Consider the following 16,669-nt stretch of genomic DNA (forward strand, 5'->3'; position numbering starts at 1 on the left):
GCCCATATGCTTTATTTTGATACTACAAACCTGTGCAAGCTCATAGTATCCAGCAGAGCAAGCTAAACAAAGGAGGCTCTCCCCTTCCTCAGTGTGCTCATTTACGCTTCGCCCTTCAATGAGTAACTTTCGCACAGCATTTACATCTCCTTCTGAACAGGCTTCTGCCAAACTGCGGCTATAAGGGAAGAATATAATATCAGCATATAAAAATGTTAAAAATTACACACCATTAAGTATTGGTTTTTGAGGTTAATCTGGACATAGTGCTAAACAAGAATGATCACTTCAATATGATCCATAAGAAACAGAAAATTGAAAATGATTCAGTTCACTGAAATTTCCTTATAAAAGTCACAGAATCAGAATTATCAACATTGTAAGATGTTTACAACTATGCAAATGAAGGGTAAAGTCCACTTTTCTGTCACTGGAAAAAACCCAAAATTATAAAACATAAAATTTCTGGAAAATCACATGAACAAAATACAGGTAATAATTATACTTCCTTTTTGCTTCGTCATGAGAAAATTTATATAAAAATTAATGAAACTATATTTAATAAAACAGGTAAAACGTATCATAATTATAAAGATTTGAATCCTTCCACCAAGTAAAGGGAAATCAGACAGGAAAGTTGCAAACAAGTAATTTTGAGTAAAATATGAATACATGATAAGAAAATTCTTTTCTGAAGTATTTACTTGTATATAATATTTTGGTGAAGTCTGAAAAATACCCAGGCAAGGCAAAGGTTAAATTCAAGCAAAAGAAGGGTAGAAAACGTGGAGCAACAGAAAATGAGACTGAGAATCAGGTTTTTGCCCTACAAACCTCCCAAAATAATCCAACTATGGACATTTCTAAAGATTCTATCCATTTTTGGATAAAATCCATCCAAAGAAAAACACTAAATCCAGTGCTCTTAATTAATATTCTCTTTATTTCAAATATAACTCAATACTTTAAAAAAAAATTTTTTTAATGTTTTATTTATTTCTGAGAGAGAGAGAGACAGCGTGAGCAGGGGAGGGTCAGAGAAAGAGGGAGACACAGAATCTGAAGCAGGCTCCAGGCTCTGAGCTGGCTGTCATCACAGAGCCCGAGGCGGTGCTCGAACCCATGAACTATGAGATCGTGACCTGAGCTGAAGTCGGACTCTTAACCAACTGAGCCACCTAGGCGCCCCTAATATAAGTCAATTCTTATATCTTCCTCTTCAAGGTCCTGTTACTTCTGGTACTGAAGTCATTCATGGATAACCTCTTTTCCATCCCTCTATTACTACTTCCACCCAGATTCAAGAACATCACGTTTAGCCCAGATTATGGCAATGTCTCCTAAACAGTCTCCCTGCTGTTCCCTTTGTTCTCCTTTAGACTCTTTCAACAAGGCATCCAGAGAGATCTTGTTTAAAGGAAAGTAGATTATGTCATTTCTCTGCTCAAAATCCTCCATTTGGCTTCTAATCTCACACTAAAAGCCAAAGTACTTACAAGATCTATCCAGAGGTAGGGTCTCACACTCCTACTTTTTACCTCTCTGGTTTCATCACCTACTATTCTCACTCTTACTCTTTCCACTTTAGCCATAACAATAAGCTTTCCTGCTTTTCATAAAAAAAGCTAATTAAGCTCCAACTCTAAGATATTTGTATTTGCTGTTCCTCTGGCAAGCCCTCTCTCAGACACAGCTCACACCCTTACCAATTTCAGGTCTTTGCTAAAAAGCCACCTTTTAACTGAGGATCTCCTGGACTACTCTTAAAATTGCACCATGACCTCCAACCCCAAACACTGCCTTGGCACTTCTCCACTCAATTTTTCCCCATAGTTCTTATCATCTTGTGTCATGTTATATATTTTACTTACTTGCTAACTGTACTGTCTCCTTACCTAGGTCAAAGTCTTGAATAGCACTTGGTGTCCTTGTCTCTTAATTTCCCATTTTATAGGTCACTAACAGTCCCCAGACCCAGTGTTCTCTATTACCTTTAAACAGATGTAAGACAAATCCTTCCCACAGACATTTCTGTGTAAGAACATATCTTTTCTCTCTTTCACAGGGACTCGTATTTCTTCTCTCTTCCCCAGGCACACACACACCCTACGCTACTATCCCATTCAGACATTTCCATATGTGTATGCTAGCTTTCAAACAAGCTTATAGGAATTACTGTAGCAACAGCTGAAATTTCAAACTTATGAGATCTGGCACATGGCACCATGCTTAACTAATATAAAATCTAGCACATAACATCACTGCACTCCACTATATTTCTCAAGCTTTGCTGAATTAATGATTGTGAAAAACATGCTCTGTTGTTCTAATATATTCAGTGCCAAAGAATCTGTGACTTTTTATTTTTCTGTTCTATTTCCTCCTTGAACTACCCTTAATATACTCCTCAAGGTGCTTTTAACTTTCTTTCTTGACAGGCTAAGTAGGCACCACATTTAAGTGAATATCAATAATATTACAGGGCAGTAAAACTGTTCATTAAGAAACAGAACTTAAAGTTAACAAAATAAGGAGGGTCAATCTACGAAAAGAACAGTAAATTAGTAAAAACACAAAAATCTAGACCAATGAATACAGGGCTGAGAGAAACAGCAAATCCATACTCTTGTTAATATTATACAACCTCTTTTTCATGCTATTAAAAGATGTTACATAAAAACAGTATTATACAAAAGACTATCCTTTTTCTTTTCTTTTTTTTTTTTTTTTTTAAGAGAGAGAGTGGGTGCACATGAGCCAGGGGGAAAGAGAGAAAGTGAATCCCAGAGGGGAAGGCAGGGGGCAGAGAGAAGTGGGGCTCAAGCTCACCCAGTGTGGGACTCAAACTCATGAACTGTGAGATCATGACCTGAGACAAAATCAGATGCTTAAGGAATGAGCCATCCAGGTTCCCCAAAAGACAATCCTTAAATGCTATTTTTCCCCCTCTAAACCCATATATAAAAGAATATTGCCTTTTTCTCAACTGTTCAAAGGCAACTGCTAAAATAAATGGCTTCATTTTAATTAGAGAAGAACAAGCCTCTTAGGAATAAAAAAAGTAACTTTTATTAATAATTCTTTTCCATTTGGTTCCTTATATCCATTTTTCATATATTATCCATAATTAATTTTATATATGCAATGGTATGATTTTTATTGAGTAAGGACTTTGCTTAAAAAAGCAAAGTTACAAAATATTCACTCAGCCTTTACTAACTGTAAAGTACTATATAAAAGAAACTGTAGGGCATACAAAAATCAAGTCCCTGTGACTCACTTACATTCAGATTATGGGAACTAGATCTATGACATTTTTTAAACAAACATAAAACAAATAAAACATTGCTCTTTAAAATGGTCAGAACAATGCACATGAACTAGAACATGGCATGACTAAAAGCATTTATTTCTTTATCAACAAAACATTAAAAGAAAACAAAATCTATTAAATAAGCAAAAGGTCTTTTATAAACATATTGACTAAGAAGTCAGTCTTGCAGACACCGGTGTCAGACACTTGTCAGCTATTTGATCCTGATTAAGTTACTTGCTTCTCTTGAGCTTTTCAGGAGTAAAATGAAAGTAAAAACAAAATCCATTGCTGTAAGATTTTATGTGAGTAAAAACAAGATATCACATATGGTTCCATGCCATGCACAAAATAAAGGCTCAGTGAACATTAGATATTTTTAAGAAAATGTTTTCATATCAATCACAGAGAAAAAATGTTCTTACTTGTCCGACTGCCCTGCATTCGCTGTGCTTTCAGCTCTCATCCGGGTAAGTGCAGCAGCAGCTTCATCCAACGCACAACTAACAGACGACGTCAACCTCCGAAGCACTTCAGGATCTGCAAAGGCTTTACCATCAGCCGTAGATAATTTGCCTATTCCTATTATATTATTTTCACACCAATATGGATACACCCAAAAGGAGAAACAAAGCAAAAGTGAAGTTACTTAACTCTATATATGTTAGCAAACAACCTTCAACCTTCAAATGTTACACTTGACATATATATTGTCTGCTGGAATCTTCTGGGAAATCAAATTCTTTTTGGAAATCACTATTCTCCAATTCTCTGATAATCTTATTCCTTCCATGTGGCCCATTAAGTGCTTGACCCTGTAACTCTGTGGTGCCAGAAATGGGTCTTTGACCTAAGCTGGGAAAACTAGGAGTCCTCCTCACTCAGACTTTTGCCATAGGTTTGGAAGGACCTATATGTTGAAAGGTTACTAAATTGCTAAGACGTGAGTGATGAACTATTTGGCCACTTTCATGACTACAGAGAGAAGAAGGCTACACAAAATATGTCAATATAGCAGAGAGCAGAAGAGAGAAATAGAAAGGAAACAAAAGTTATTTTTGACTCACTGAGACCAGTAATGCCAGAAATCAGAACAATCTCTATACTTTTGGTAGATCCCCACTTTTGCTTAAGACTGTTTCGGTGGCTCACTACCACTTGTAACCAAAAATGGCCTAACAAGACATTATAGGCCATACAAAAGTTAACCTATATATGAGGACCTATTTATTCCAAATTATGTCTATGAATTATCACATGTACTCCAAATCGTATCTAAAAATTATTCAGAATGGTGAAAGAAAAAAATTCAGAAGCAGAACTGGTTAGTAACCATCTACATGAAATAAAATTTATTGCTTTTTATCTTTAACCTGTATTATAACTCAGTGGTGCTTAATTCAGGCTGCCCATCTCTGCAGAGCTTTTCTTTCCTTTTTTTTTTTTACATGTTTATTTATTTATTTAAATAAAATTTGTCAAATTGGCTTCCATACAACACCCAGCGCTCATCTCAACAAGTGCCCTCCTCAAAGCCCACCACCCCCTTTCCTCTTTCCCCACCCCCCATCAACCCTCAGTTTGTTCTCTGTATTTAAGAGTCTCTTATGGTTTGCCTCCCTCCACAGCAGAGCTTTTCAAAAATATAGATGCTAAGCTCTCTTACATCTAAGGATGTAATTCAGTAAGTAAGAGATGGCACCTAGGCATCTACTATTTTTTAAGTGCTACAAAGATTCTAATGCACAGCCGGGATTAAAAACGTCTGCTCCAACTTGAAGATAAACACCTAATGTTATGATAGCTATTTTAGATTGCTGCTACTCAACATGTGGTACATGAACAAGAAGAACTGCTGTCGTTTGGGAGCATGTCAGAACTGCAGAATTTTGGGCCCCAAGATTTACTGATCCAAAACCTGAATTTTTAAAAAAGATCCCTAACCAATTCAAAGGCACAGAAAAGTTCAAGAACACTATCACAGGTTTTAAAGCAAACTACTCAATTAAGACATCAACCCAAAAAAAACACTCAAATGGTAATAAGAAACATATCCTTTCACACTGGAAGGGCTTCATAACATCATATAAGTTTGTGTTTAAAGTTCACAAAAGTTGGGGAGCCTGGGTGGCTTAGTCAGTTGAGCATCTGACTTCGGCTCAGGTCATGATATCACAGTTCGAGTTTGAGCTCAGCACTGTGCTCTGTGATGACAGGCTGGTGCCTGCTTCACCTTCTGTGTCTCCCTGTCTCCTTGCCCCTCCCCTGCTCACATTCTGTCTCTCAAAAATGAAAATAAATAAACATTAAAAAAAAATTTTTTTAAATGAAGTTTACAAAAGTTTATACTTATCTCCTTTTCTTTCTGAAAAATCCAAGATATCAAATACTACATCTTATGGAACCAAAAATAATTCTGGCAGGAAGCCTTTATGATTTTAGATATAACAAATGTTCAGAGCAGTCAAATTTGGTATCTGTTACAATCAAGATATACAATAAAGACAGTCTCAGTTTGATAAAACTGATACCTACTATATAATTTGTGTCACTAAAATTAAAAACCAACCATAGTCCGAATCTGCTGTAGTAGGATTTATTGAATAAGATATTTATGGTTAGTGAAGTATCCTAGCACTTTGGACACCAGTCACAGATGCATTTTCACATAAGAGAATAGCTCCAATTTTTTAGCCAATTCAGATCAGCTATATAACAAATATTTGTTAATAACAGCAAGAGAACAAGGCAAAAGGATATATCTGGATTAGTAGAAAGTAATCACTTCCTTAAAAAGAAAGAACACTGAACACAAAATATTCTGTATTAAATTTTCATCAACTTCTCGTATTTTCATAAGTAAACATAACTATTTTAGTAAAGATAACTAGGAAGTAAGTAACCTAAGATATAAATGGTAACCCTTCAAATGAATAAACACTGATTGAAAATGAATTTATTGTAGCTACTGTGGATTATGATGATTCTTTTTTACTAGTCTTATCCAGTTATTAGATATTAATCAAAGAAGATAAAAAAAAATCAGAAAAGACATAGTCAAATTATTCTTTCCCAATTCTAACATTTAATCAACTGAACAACAGAACCATGTAACTTGTGACCAAAAATGTCCTAATAAGACACTATAGGCTACATAAAATATAGAGAAGAAAAAGTACACTGAAAAATTACCTAGATTTCTGATTTTAAGGTAATTACTTTCTTTTTTTTCCCCTAAGACTCAACTTAATTCCTCCTTATGAAGACAAAATGAAGAGGAGATTTAATGGACTTAGCAGAACAGAATAAACAAAAATATAGGTATCAAAAGAGAAACAAGGTGGTCAGCCCAACAGGACTCAGCAATTATATAGGTCCCAAATAGAGGGGTGAGGCTTGGGTCATTAAAGAGAGACTAGCTGACACCTGTGAGAAGTAGTCAGACACCTGAAGACTCCATTTCCAAACTACACAGCCAGATGATTGTTCTCAATAGAAACCAAACCAGAAAAGCCTAGAATTAGTAGTCATTAGATACAGAAGAGAAAGAGATGTTACACTAAATGGAAATGAAGATTAAATGAATGTATGCAGCACAAACAGTGAGATCCTTAGCCTCTTCCCACTCTAAGCTCCCAAAGTTCAGGTAGCCAGTCTTATCAATCACCGGACAAAAACTGGTAAATCTCTCTCAAGAAATTGAAAAACCCAGGGAAAAGACTTAAAGATACTGACATTTGGGGAGTTCTCAAAGAAATGAAAGGGTCTCTATCCAGTCATTGTGTACAAAAAATTCTAAAATGTTCCCAAGATCACCCAGCTGTGGTAAACTCACTCTATGTAATTCTTGGGACTGAGAATTTGATAGCTTTTATCCCCATGATTAGGTTACATAATGTGGTATCACATGAGCGGATGAAAAACAAAGATTTTCTTGGCTAGTTATAGAAAGGTAAATCTGAGATTCAGACCATTAGAAGGATTCTACTGTGCTGGCATGAAGATGGACTGGGCTACATGTTAAAGATTGAGGGCAACCTCAAGAAGGTAAGAGCAGCCCCAGCTGACAGTCCATACAAAATCAGGACCTCAGTCCTACAACTCCTAGAACTGAATTCTGCTACCATCAACAATAACCCTGAAAGCGGATTCTCTCCTACAGCCTATAGATGAGAACTCTACTCATCAGCAGATACCTTGATTTCAGCCCATGAGACCCTGGGCAAGAATATCTTGCCACACTATGTGCCCAGATGTCTTATTTACAGAAACTAAGGAATAGTCAATGTCATGCCACCATGTTTATAATAAACTGTTATGCTGCAGTAGGAAACTCATTATATAATATATATAATTCACAATATATAACAAATACTTCATAGTGAAACCCACCAGTTGACAAAACATGCACATAAGCCTCCAGTTTAGCTTTTTATGGTATTGCTATTGACTAAAAACAAAAACAAAAATAAAGATTCACCAGACATTAAGAAAATATGAAATGTAAAGAACAGACAAAAATACTGAAAATGTGAGCAAAATTTTAAAATGCCAAAAATTCTAATGCTATAGAAAAGGATGAGATAGGCAAAGTTCCAGAGATAGCAATCTACTCTAGTTAAGTGTGGGCTTAACTTGCTGAACGGCAACACCAGAAAATAGGAGACAATGGAGTAATAATTTCAATAGTCTGAAAGAAAGTTATTTTTACACTAAATTCTACACCTAGTCAAATCATCAAGTATGAGGACAGCATCAAAAGCATTTTCAGACAGAATCAAAAACTTTTAAATTAACTTGAAATTTAATCAACATGACAAATACATAAAATCTTTCATACAATCTGTAAATATGAAATAGGTGAGGGAGATTACGAGTGCTCTTATGATGATCACCGAGTATGTACAGAATTGTTGAATCACTGTACTGTACACCTGAAACAAACATAATCCTATATGTTACCTATACTGGAACTAAACTTATAAAAAAATGAAAACTTTGTTTGGATTCTAATTTAAATAAACCAACTAAAAAAGACCATTATGAAAAAATTAGGGAAATCAAAGCACTGACAGGATATTTGGCAATACGGAGGAATCAGTATTATTTTTTTCTTTCCCTATACAATGGCATTTTGGTTGTTTTTTTTTTAAAGGTCTTAATTTGTAGTATATACTTAAGTATTTATATATGAAATTACATAATGCTTACTTTGCTTTAAATTAACATGGGGGGGTAGGGGATATCAGCATAGTGGTAACAAATTAAGATGAAACAAGGCTGTCCACACACTGATGGTTGTTTAAGCTGGATGACAGGTATTCCCTCAGGGTTTGTATGTAAAATATTTCACTTAAAAAAGGGAATAAAGAAGAAATGGAGGAGACAAGTGAGAGAGAGAGAGGAGGAGGAAGGAAGGGAGAGAGTGGGGAAGCTAGCAACCGCAGAGAAAACACGGAAAAAATGGTAGTAAAAACAGAAATGAGAAAATGAGGCAACTATTCGTATCCTATGAAAAGGAACTCTACCTCCATAAGTAACTCCTTTCAGCTGAAATCTACTTTCATGTAGCATTTTTCAACCTGATTCTGCCTCTTGGGGGCACAAAAACAAATATCCCTCTTATATTCAACCTGAGGCTTCCCATCTTCAGGACAAACATTCTCTTTTCCTCTTACGACAAATTTTCAATAATTTCACAATCCTCATTTCTCTCACATAAACTTCTAAAGCAACACCAAACTTCTGGCAAATGTTAAAATTCTATATCAACAATTCTGTACAAATAGTCTTCTCTCCTCAAGAACAGAAACTTGCATGTGCACCTACTATGTTTTCATTTGTACTTGGTCAAGATCCCTTTAATAAAACATTCTACAATTTTACTCAGGATAGAAATCAAATTTAATCATGAGTGCTTCAAATATTTACATGCTGTGTTACAAGATATTTATTGAAAGGATTACCAAATAGTAGTAGGTTGGTTTTATGCTATATAATAACAGCAGTTTGCATGCACTGCATGTATACTATACAGCAAATCAAGGTGCTAAAAAATGATCAGTTAATGTTTACAATATATTTATGTCCACTTCAGGATAATTAAAGTGGACATAAATATGGTTATTAATGGTTTTCATTATTTCATCATTTTAAAATGATCATAGAGGGGCACCTGGGTGGCTCAGTTGGTTAAGCATCTGACTTCAGCTCAGGTCATGATCTCGCGGTTTGTGGGTTTAAACCCTGCACTGGGCTCTGTGCTGACAACTCAGAGCCTGGAACCTGCTTCAGATTCTGTGTCTTCCTCTCTCTACCCCTTCCTCTGTTCATGCTGTCTCTGTCTCTTAAAAATGAATAAACATTAAAAAAAATTTTTTTAATGATCTCAGAGACTTAGAGATTCTTTTCCCTTGTATTTTATATATATGGTGCCAAAATCTTTGACTATGTATATAATCTCTAATTAAAACACTGTTCTTATGGGGATAATATAATAATGATCCACTTTACAAAAATATGATGATTCACTTTACAAGGTTCAAGAGATAGTCTATGACAAAAAAGGGGAAATTATATACAGTTAATTCTTATGAGTCATGGTAGCTATGTTCTATAAAGTTATTGAGAGCACTGAATTAATGTTTCCTATGAGCAATGAATACTGAAGAACTGCTCATAGGAAAATCACACATCTAAGTTCTTGGGAGCATCTGGTCACAAAGCATTTACATTAGCCAAACACTGTCTCATGTGTATTTTTGTTTGAAGACGACCTTATTTAATATAAAATTGATTAACACTGAACTCAGGATTAACAGCACAATAACCCATGCTGAAGAAGCTGATCTAATATATGTACTTTCTCCATTAGGCACATCACCTTCTCACATTCAGGAACACTATATAGTATAATATTTGGGGGCCATCATAACAATGAAATCACCAACAAAAGGCACAAAAATGTGACAAACATGGCTCTAAGTAGATCATGTAGAGGATATTTGTTTACAGTATGAGAGCTGAAATAAAAAGGTAAAGCATCAACCTATTTCATCTCAGCAGGGAACATGGGTGTAGGACAACTCAAAATTTTCACCATTGTGTGCATTTCAATGAAAAACTGAGAAAGTGCCAACGAGTACTAATTTTAGGGTATGAATACATGTTATCAAATAGGCATATTCACAAATATAGAATTTGGAACTAAAGAAAATCAACTATATAAGAAATCTGTCCTCCAAAGGTTGACAGCAACATGTGGATTTTACTAGGGTAATGAAAGATCTCATGATAAAGAGCTGCATGTTCTAATGACTGAGCCAGCCAGGTGCCCTAATCATAGCAGATGTTTTATTAGATTTATATGTAACTTCGGAAAATTAGATAGACTAATTACATATGTAAGGTCTGAAGACCTACCTGCAGCTTCTAGTAAAGCTTCCAGTCTAGCTTGTGTTTCTGGATCTACTGTCCTGAGGTCTGCACCATCAGCAGTACCTGACAAGAGCAACTTGGAAGCTGTTTCCAGCATTGGATTTTCCAAATCATCCTGATCCAAAATGAAAGACTCCACCTAGAAAATAAATACAAAAAAAAAAAAAAAGGGAAGGAAGGAAGGGAGAAATGAAATGAAACGAGAAAGGGAAAGCAGTAGGAGAAATAAACAGAAGAAAAAGGAAGAAGAGAGAAAAAATATTTTAATGTAAATATCATGATAAATACAATGCAATCCTTAATAAATTCAAGGGATAGATAAGCCCACTGTTTAAAGGAGAAATTACATTTGCAGAAGAATTTTAAAATGTGCTAGTCACATACAGGTCTCTCTCTCTCTCTCTCTCTTTTTTTATTAAAATTATGTATTCTTTTCTAGTTTAATTTAATGGGTTAAGAGTGAGATGGGGGAGCTATGAAGGCTTAGACAGTGAGACCTCTGACTTTAGGTGAGAACCTAAATCAGCTGTTCTTAAATGTTTTGCTCTCAGGACCCCTTTATATACTTATAAAGTACTGTTCTCCAAAAACTTCAGAGAAGGATTAAATATATTAATATTCACCTACAATATAAAAAAAAAAATCACATTTGTTAATATCACCACTTTTCATCAGAAAAGTTTTTAAGTACTATAAAGCCCAGGCAAATACAATTTAAAATTCTAAGTTGTTCTTGAAAGCTTAATTTTACCATTGGCAACATATATTGCCAAAAGTTTTCCTTAAAGTGACAAGCTCATTTGCATCATTTCTGATGAGAACACATGCCAAATACCCAAGTTTGATAACTGTAGTGTGTCTGTCAGTTATATTTTCTAGTAAAATATTTCATTTTGTGAAAATAAAAATGGCTAATTCACCTCATATCTCAAAAAAAAAAAACCACTAAAAAAACGCAGAAGTGCTTTATGTGTACCTTCCATTTTGTTACACACAATTATATCAAAAGGATATGTATTCAAAAGTGTAAATTTCATAAAATTAATATTATTGCTTTACCCAGATTATTCCTAAGGTGAAATTGGCTTTTTCTTTGGTCAAAAACTCTAAGTACACAGAAGTGAGAATACACGACACTAGTACAATTTGATGCCATGGCCTTGACCAGAGGCCAGCAGTTTTACCTACCACTACTTTTGTTTCGACAGTGCAAATGTCAACACAGTAAAAGAAGCAAATAACATCTCAGCATTATTTTTGAAATAGTTTTGACCTTCTGGATATATTGAAATGGTTTCTGGGACCCTGAGAGGCTATGAACTATACACTAAGAACAAGTAATATAGTAACATATACCAGATTCATTTTTTTTCTAATGTAAAGAATTAGAACATAGCAAACACCTAAAACATGGGGAAAAGTCTTGTGATCTCCCTTATCATTCTGTTACTTAAAAGTACTAAGATATATTTTCCTGTTTGCTAATAAAAAGTTGATAATTATTATAAAACATTAGCAATTTACATATTTATTTCACAAATCTAAAATACTTCTAACACTAGTAACTAAAATAGATATAAAAGAAATTAATAATCTAGAACACAATTATGCTCATGCCTAGTAACTAAATGTAAGAAATATGAAAAAAAGTAAGCAATAAATTTTTAGCCATTATAACATCAGAAACTGAGTCATTTCATCTTTGAAAATCACCTACCTATTAACCAGGAATAACTGCTATATTCAACTAACACATATTCAATACTGAATGTTAATCTGGGAGGAAATAATATGTTTCTCTCCAAATTTGGAGACTGGTTTTAATATGACTACTATAGTTTTAACATGATTTCAGATTTCTAATGTTTCAAATACAAATAGACAGTGAATACTCTGAAAATAATCTCTAAATATTTGAAAAATGTTGCAGTATATTAACTTTAATCAATCAATAACAATTGTTAAAATGACAGGGAGTTAGGAAAAAAACAAGATTATATTCTTTTTAGTTTTAAGTTACCCTTTAAGGCAGTGGCATAAGACTAAGTGTTATACTTTAAGAACTAGACTTTTGGACACAATTTGGCCATATCAAGGTGTGATTCAAAATTATAGCATAATAAAAACTATGTCTTCTTATCTTCAATGAAGGTCCAGGAGTCTTTTTAATTTTTTTAAATTTATGTTTGTTTATTTTTGAGAGAGAGAGAGAGAGAGAGAGAGAGAGAGAAAGACAGAAAGACGGGGTGGGAGGTGGGGGAGAGAGGGAGACAGAATCTGAGGCAGTCTCCAGGCTCTGAGCTGTCTGCACAGAGCCCGATGCACGGCTCAAACTCATGAGCCAAACTGAGCCACCCAGGCACCCCCCTCCAGATAAGTCTTTTTAAAGAAAAAGTTGCCTCCCTGTGAAATTTCCTGTTAAAATATCTACAACTTTCCAATCCAATGGGAGAAGATAAAAGAAAGAAAACAAAAGAATTAAATGGAAAAACAAATGTACGTAAAATAAACTAATGAAAAATTAATATTTCAGATTAGAGTTTTAGAAAACAAAATATCTTAAAGAGCAGTACATGATTAAGTGCTAAATCAAAAGTATAGATCAGAGGTATTTAAAACTGTTCAACGAGATAAGGCTTGCAGAAAGATAGATATGAAAAGCTTTTCACCAAAATAACAAATTTACATAAGACAATAGGAGAAGGAGGTATATGGCACAGGTAGACAATCATAAAACTTCTAATTGCTAGAACAGAGTATTTTACTGTAGGGAAGGTCAGAAAGTTAGATCATAGAAGATATTAAATTTCAATCAAGTGATTTTCTGACATAAAGTCTCCTATGCCACGCTGTGTCCTAACTGAGCTTGGTGAAAATTTATTAAGAAAAATACATTTCAATCTCTTCATAAGGGATATTAAGTACAGCAATATGTTTTCAGGGCACCTGGGAGGCTCAGATGGTTGAGCAACCAACTCTTGATTTTGGCTCAGGTCATGATCCCAGGGTCTTGGTATCGAGCTTGGGGTCCTCCCTCTCTCCCTCTGCCCTTTCCCCTGCTTGCACACTCTCTAAAATAAGGTTTAAAAAAATTTTTTTTAAAGAAATATGCTTTCTTATTGATCTCAAACTTCTCCACAAAAGTTGCTGATTCTTTTTTTTTAAGGTATTTTAATTCTGTTAACGTTTATTCATTTTTGAGAGAGAGAGAGAGAGAGAGAGAGAGAGAGAGAGAGAGAGAGAGCGAGAGCGCATGACCAGAGGAGGGGCAGAGAGAAAGGGAGACACAGAACTCAAAGCAGGCTCCAGGCTCTGTGCTGACAGTACATGGGGCTCGAACTCATGAACCGTGAGATCATGACCTGAGCCAAAGCTGGACGCTTAACTGACTGAGCCACCCTGGAGCCCCTTAAGTTCTTGATTTTTAAGTTCATTATTCTTACTTTGTGAAAAACTTGGTAAGTTAAATATATAGTTTTGTTTTTTTTTTAAAGAAAGAGAGATCACATGAGCAGATGAGAGGGACAGAAGAGAAGGGTGGAGAGACAGAGATAGAGAGACAGAGAGTGGGAGGAGGAAGAAAGAGAAAAAGAAAGAGAGAGAGAGGCAGGAAGGGAGGGAGGGAGAGCGAGAGAGGGAATCTCAAGCACAGAGTCCGACATCAGGGCTCAATCCCATGACCCTGGGATTATGACCTCACACTAAACCGACTGAGCCACCCAGGTACCCTTCTATATGCAGATTTTCTAAAAAAAGAAACTGTTTATGTATGTATGTATGTATGTATTTTGAGAGAAGCAAACCGGGGAGCAGCAGAAAGGGAGGAGGAGAGATATCTCAAGCAGGATCTGCACCGTCAGCACAGAGCCTGAAGCTGGGCTCAAACTCACAAATGGTGAGATCATGACCTGAGCCAAAACCAAGAGTCAGACGGTCAACAAACTGAGACAGCCCAGCCAGGTGCCCCTAGATGTAAATTTATTTAAAAAGGCATTGGGGCGAAAGAAAAGAATAGGAAGGGATATCTACCTCCCCCACCCCCAGTTGAAGATTAATGAAAAAGAAATTAATTCAAAGAATACTGTCAGGATCTAAAGACCTAGGTACCATTACTGGCTCAGATGCTACCTGTGCAAACTAAGCCAAGTCTCTCAGCCATCTCTAGATTCTTATTCATAACATAATTTTTCATAATTTATTACATATGACTTACTATAGTATTTATTGCCTTTCTAAACTCCATGGAAACAGAAACTTTGTTTGGCTGACTGATACATATCCACCAACTAGAACTATGCCCATCTACTGTCAGGACTCAAATAATTCTTGAGTAAATAAAAGATGCTTTGGGGATTCTTTACTTTCAGATTCTAAAAGGCTGTAGTGTATTTGGAAAAGGGAGAGGTAGTTACAAAAAATAAATTTAAAGGTGTATCTTATGCAGATATTGAAAAATCATACATTAAGTAACAGGAGGGGGGAACATTAGGGTAGCAGGTAGGGCAAAATGCTCATCACTGGCAAACAGCCTTTGTGCAGGAGATAACTGCTGTTTAGTAGTAGAGGAAATGCAGAAATGTGCAAAATCTACTATCTAGGAATTTATATCTTTAAGAGAGCCAAAGTGTGTACACAAATGAACACTATTACAGGGTAAAAAGTAGGGAACGGGAGGGGGGGAAAAGCTGTCGGAATTTAGAAGAGGGAAGTAAAAGAAAACTTCCTCCTTTAACACCAATTCCTCTTTCCTCAACTGGAAAGATTCTTGTACTATATTACAGATCAACTGGAGAGAGACTGACATAAAGGGATGCAGTCATAAAAATACAAAAAGGTTAGCTGAGTTATGAGCATATCTGGCTTTACCATGTCCTGAGCTGAGATAATTCAGATTAAAAACTAAAATGTGTTTTCCCATTAAAACCTTAATCATTTTTATTACATTATTTCTATAGAAAAAAAATTCATTTTGAACCACAGCCAAGTTCTAGAACACTAAAAATTGTCTGAATAAGAAATTCACATAGGGGTTCCTGGGGAGCCCAGTCAGTTAGGTGCCTGACTCTTGATCTCAGCTCAGGTCATGATCTAATGATTTGTGGATTTAACTCCCAGGTTGGCCTCTGTGCTGGCAACATGGAGCCTACTGGGATTCTGTATCTCTCTCTCTGCCCCTTCCCTGCTTATACTCTCTCTGTGCCTCTCTCAAAATAAATAAATAAATTTTAAAAAATTAAAGAAATTCACATAAATATTTTGAAACGTTTTTTAAAAAGAAACATAAAAATAACTTCCACGAAGAGGGGAGATATAAAGGAAATGTAGGTCCTTATTTAATTTATTCCCAAGAGGAAATAACTTGTCAAAGTTATTAATATTCAAAGCATGACAATTAAAGTTAAATTTAAACTGTTATAGATATATTGTTCCCACTAGCTGGATATTTTATGAAATGGTGCTTGTGCATCAAGTTCTTGTCTAATATGAAGATCCATCAAAATGCAAGGGCCTTAAAAATCATCAGGTTCAACTCATTGTTATAGGTGAGAAAAAGAAGCACAGGACCCTCATCTAAATAGCAGGTTTCTAAATATCTAGCACAAAGAGATCAGTTATCCAATTAACTAGTTCAATATTCTTTCCACTAGAAAATTCCATGCTGGAATAAAAGGGTTTTTTTCCACTCTCCTCTAAAACTGCTGACATCAAATTCTATATTTAGGGACAAAGCTGTCACTACTTGAACATACTGCCTAATTACTGAAATTAGACAAGTAAACATTATATGCTCCTGATTTATGCAACATAAAATACACAGTATCTCCTATAAAGTATCCTTGCCCATCTGAAAACAATAATCTAATAAATGCCTCATAAAATTTCTAGTTTATAAAAATTAAGGCAAATATTAGGAACAAG

At 35.2% G+C, this 16,669-nt stretch overlaps 1 protein-coding gene across 4 annotated transcripts in view; it reads right to left on the reverse strand.

Annotated features, from left to right (window-relative positions):
* The window catches only part of ANKRD17 (ankyrin repeat domain 17), a 127,793-nt gene that overhangs the window by 73,841 nt on the left and 37,283 nt on the right, over window positions 1-16,669 (reverse strand). For all 4 annotated transcript variants that reach the window (XM_077750272.1, XM_077750263.1, XM_077750254.1 and 1 more), the window contains exons 2-4: window positions 10,736-10,889; window positions 3,739-3,895; window positions 31-178 (exon numbers count right to left, since the gene is read on the reverse strand). In XM_077750272.1, coding sequence (XP_077606398.1) covers window positions 31-178; window positions 3,739-3,895; window positions 10,736-10,889 — 459 coding nt within the window. The remainder of the gene's footprint in view (window positions 1-30; window positions 179-3,738; window positions 3,896-10,735; window positions 10,890-16,669) is intronic.

The sequence above is a fragment of the Crocuta crocuta genome, unplaced genomic scaffold (genome assembly GCF_008692635.1).
Source record: "Crocuta crocuta isolate KB4526 unplaced genomic scaffold, BGI_CrCroc_1.0 scaffold1, whole genome shotgun sequence".
Taxonomy (NCBI): Eukaryota; Metazoa; Chordata; class Mammalia; order Carnivora; family Hyaenidae; genus Crocuta; species Crocuta crocuta.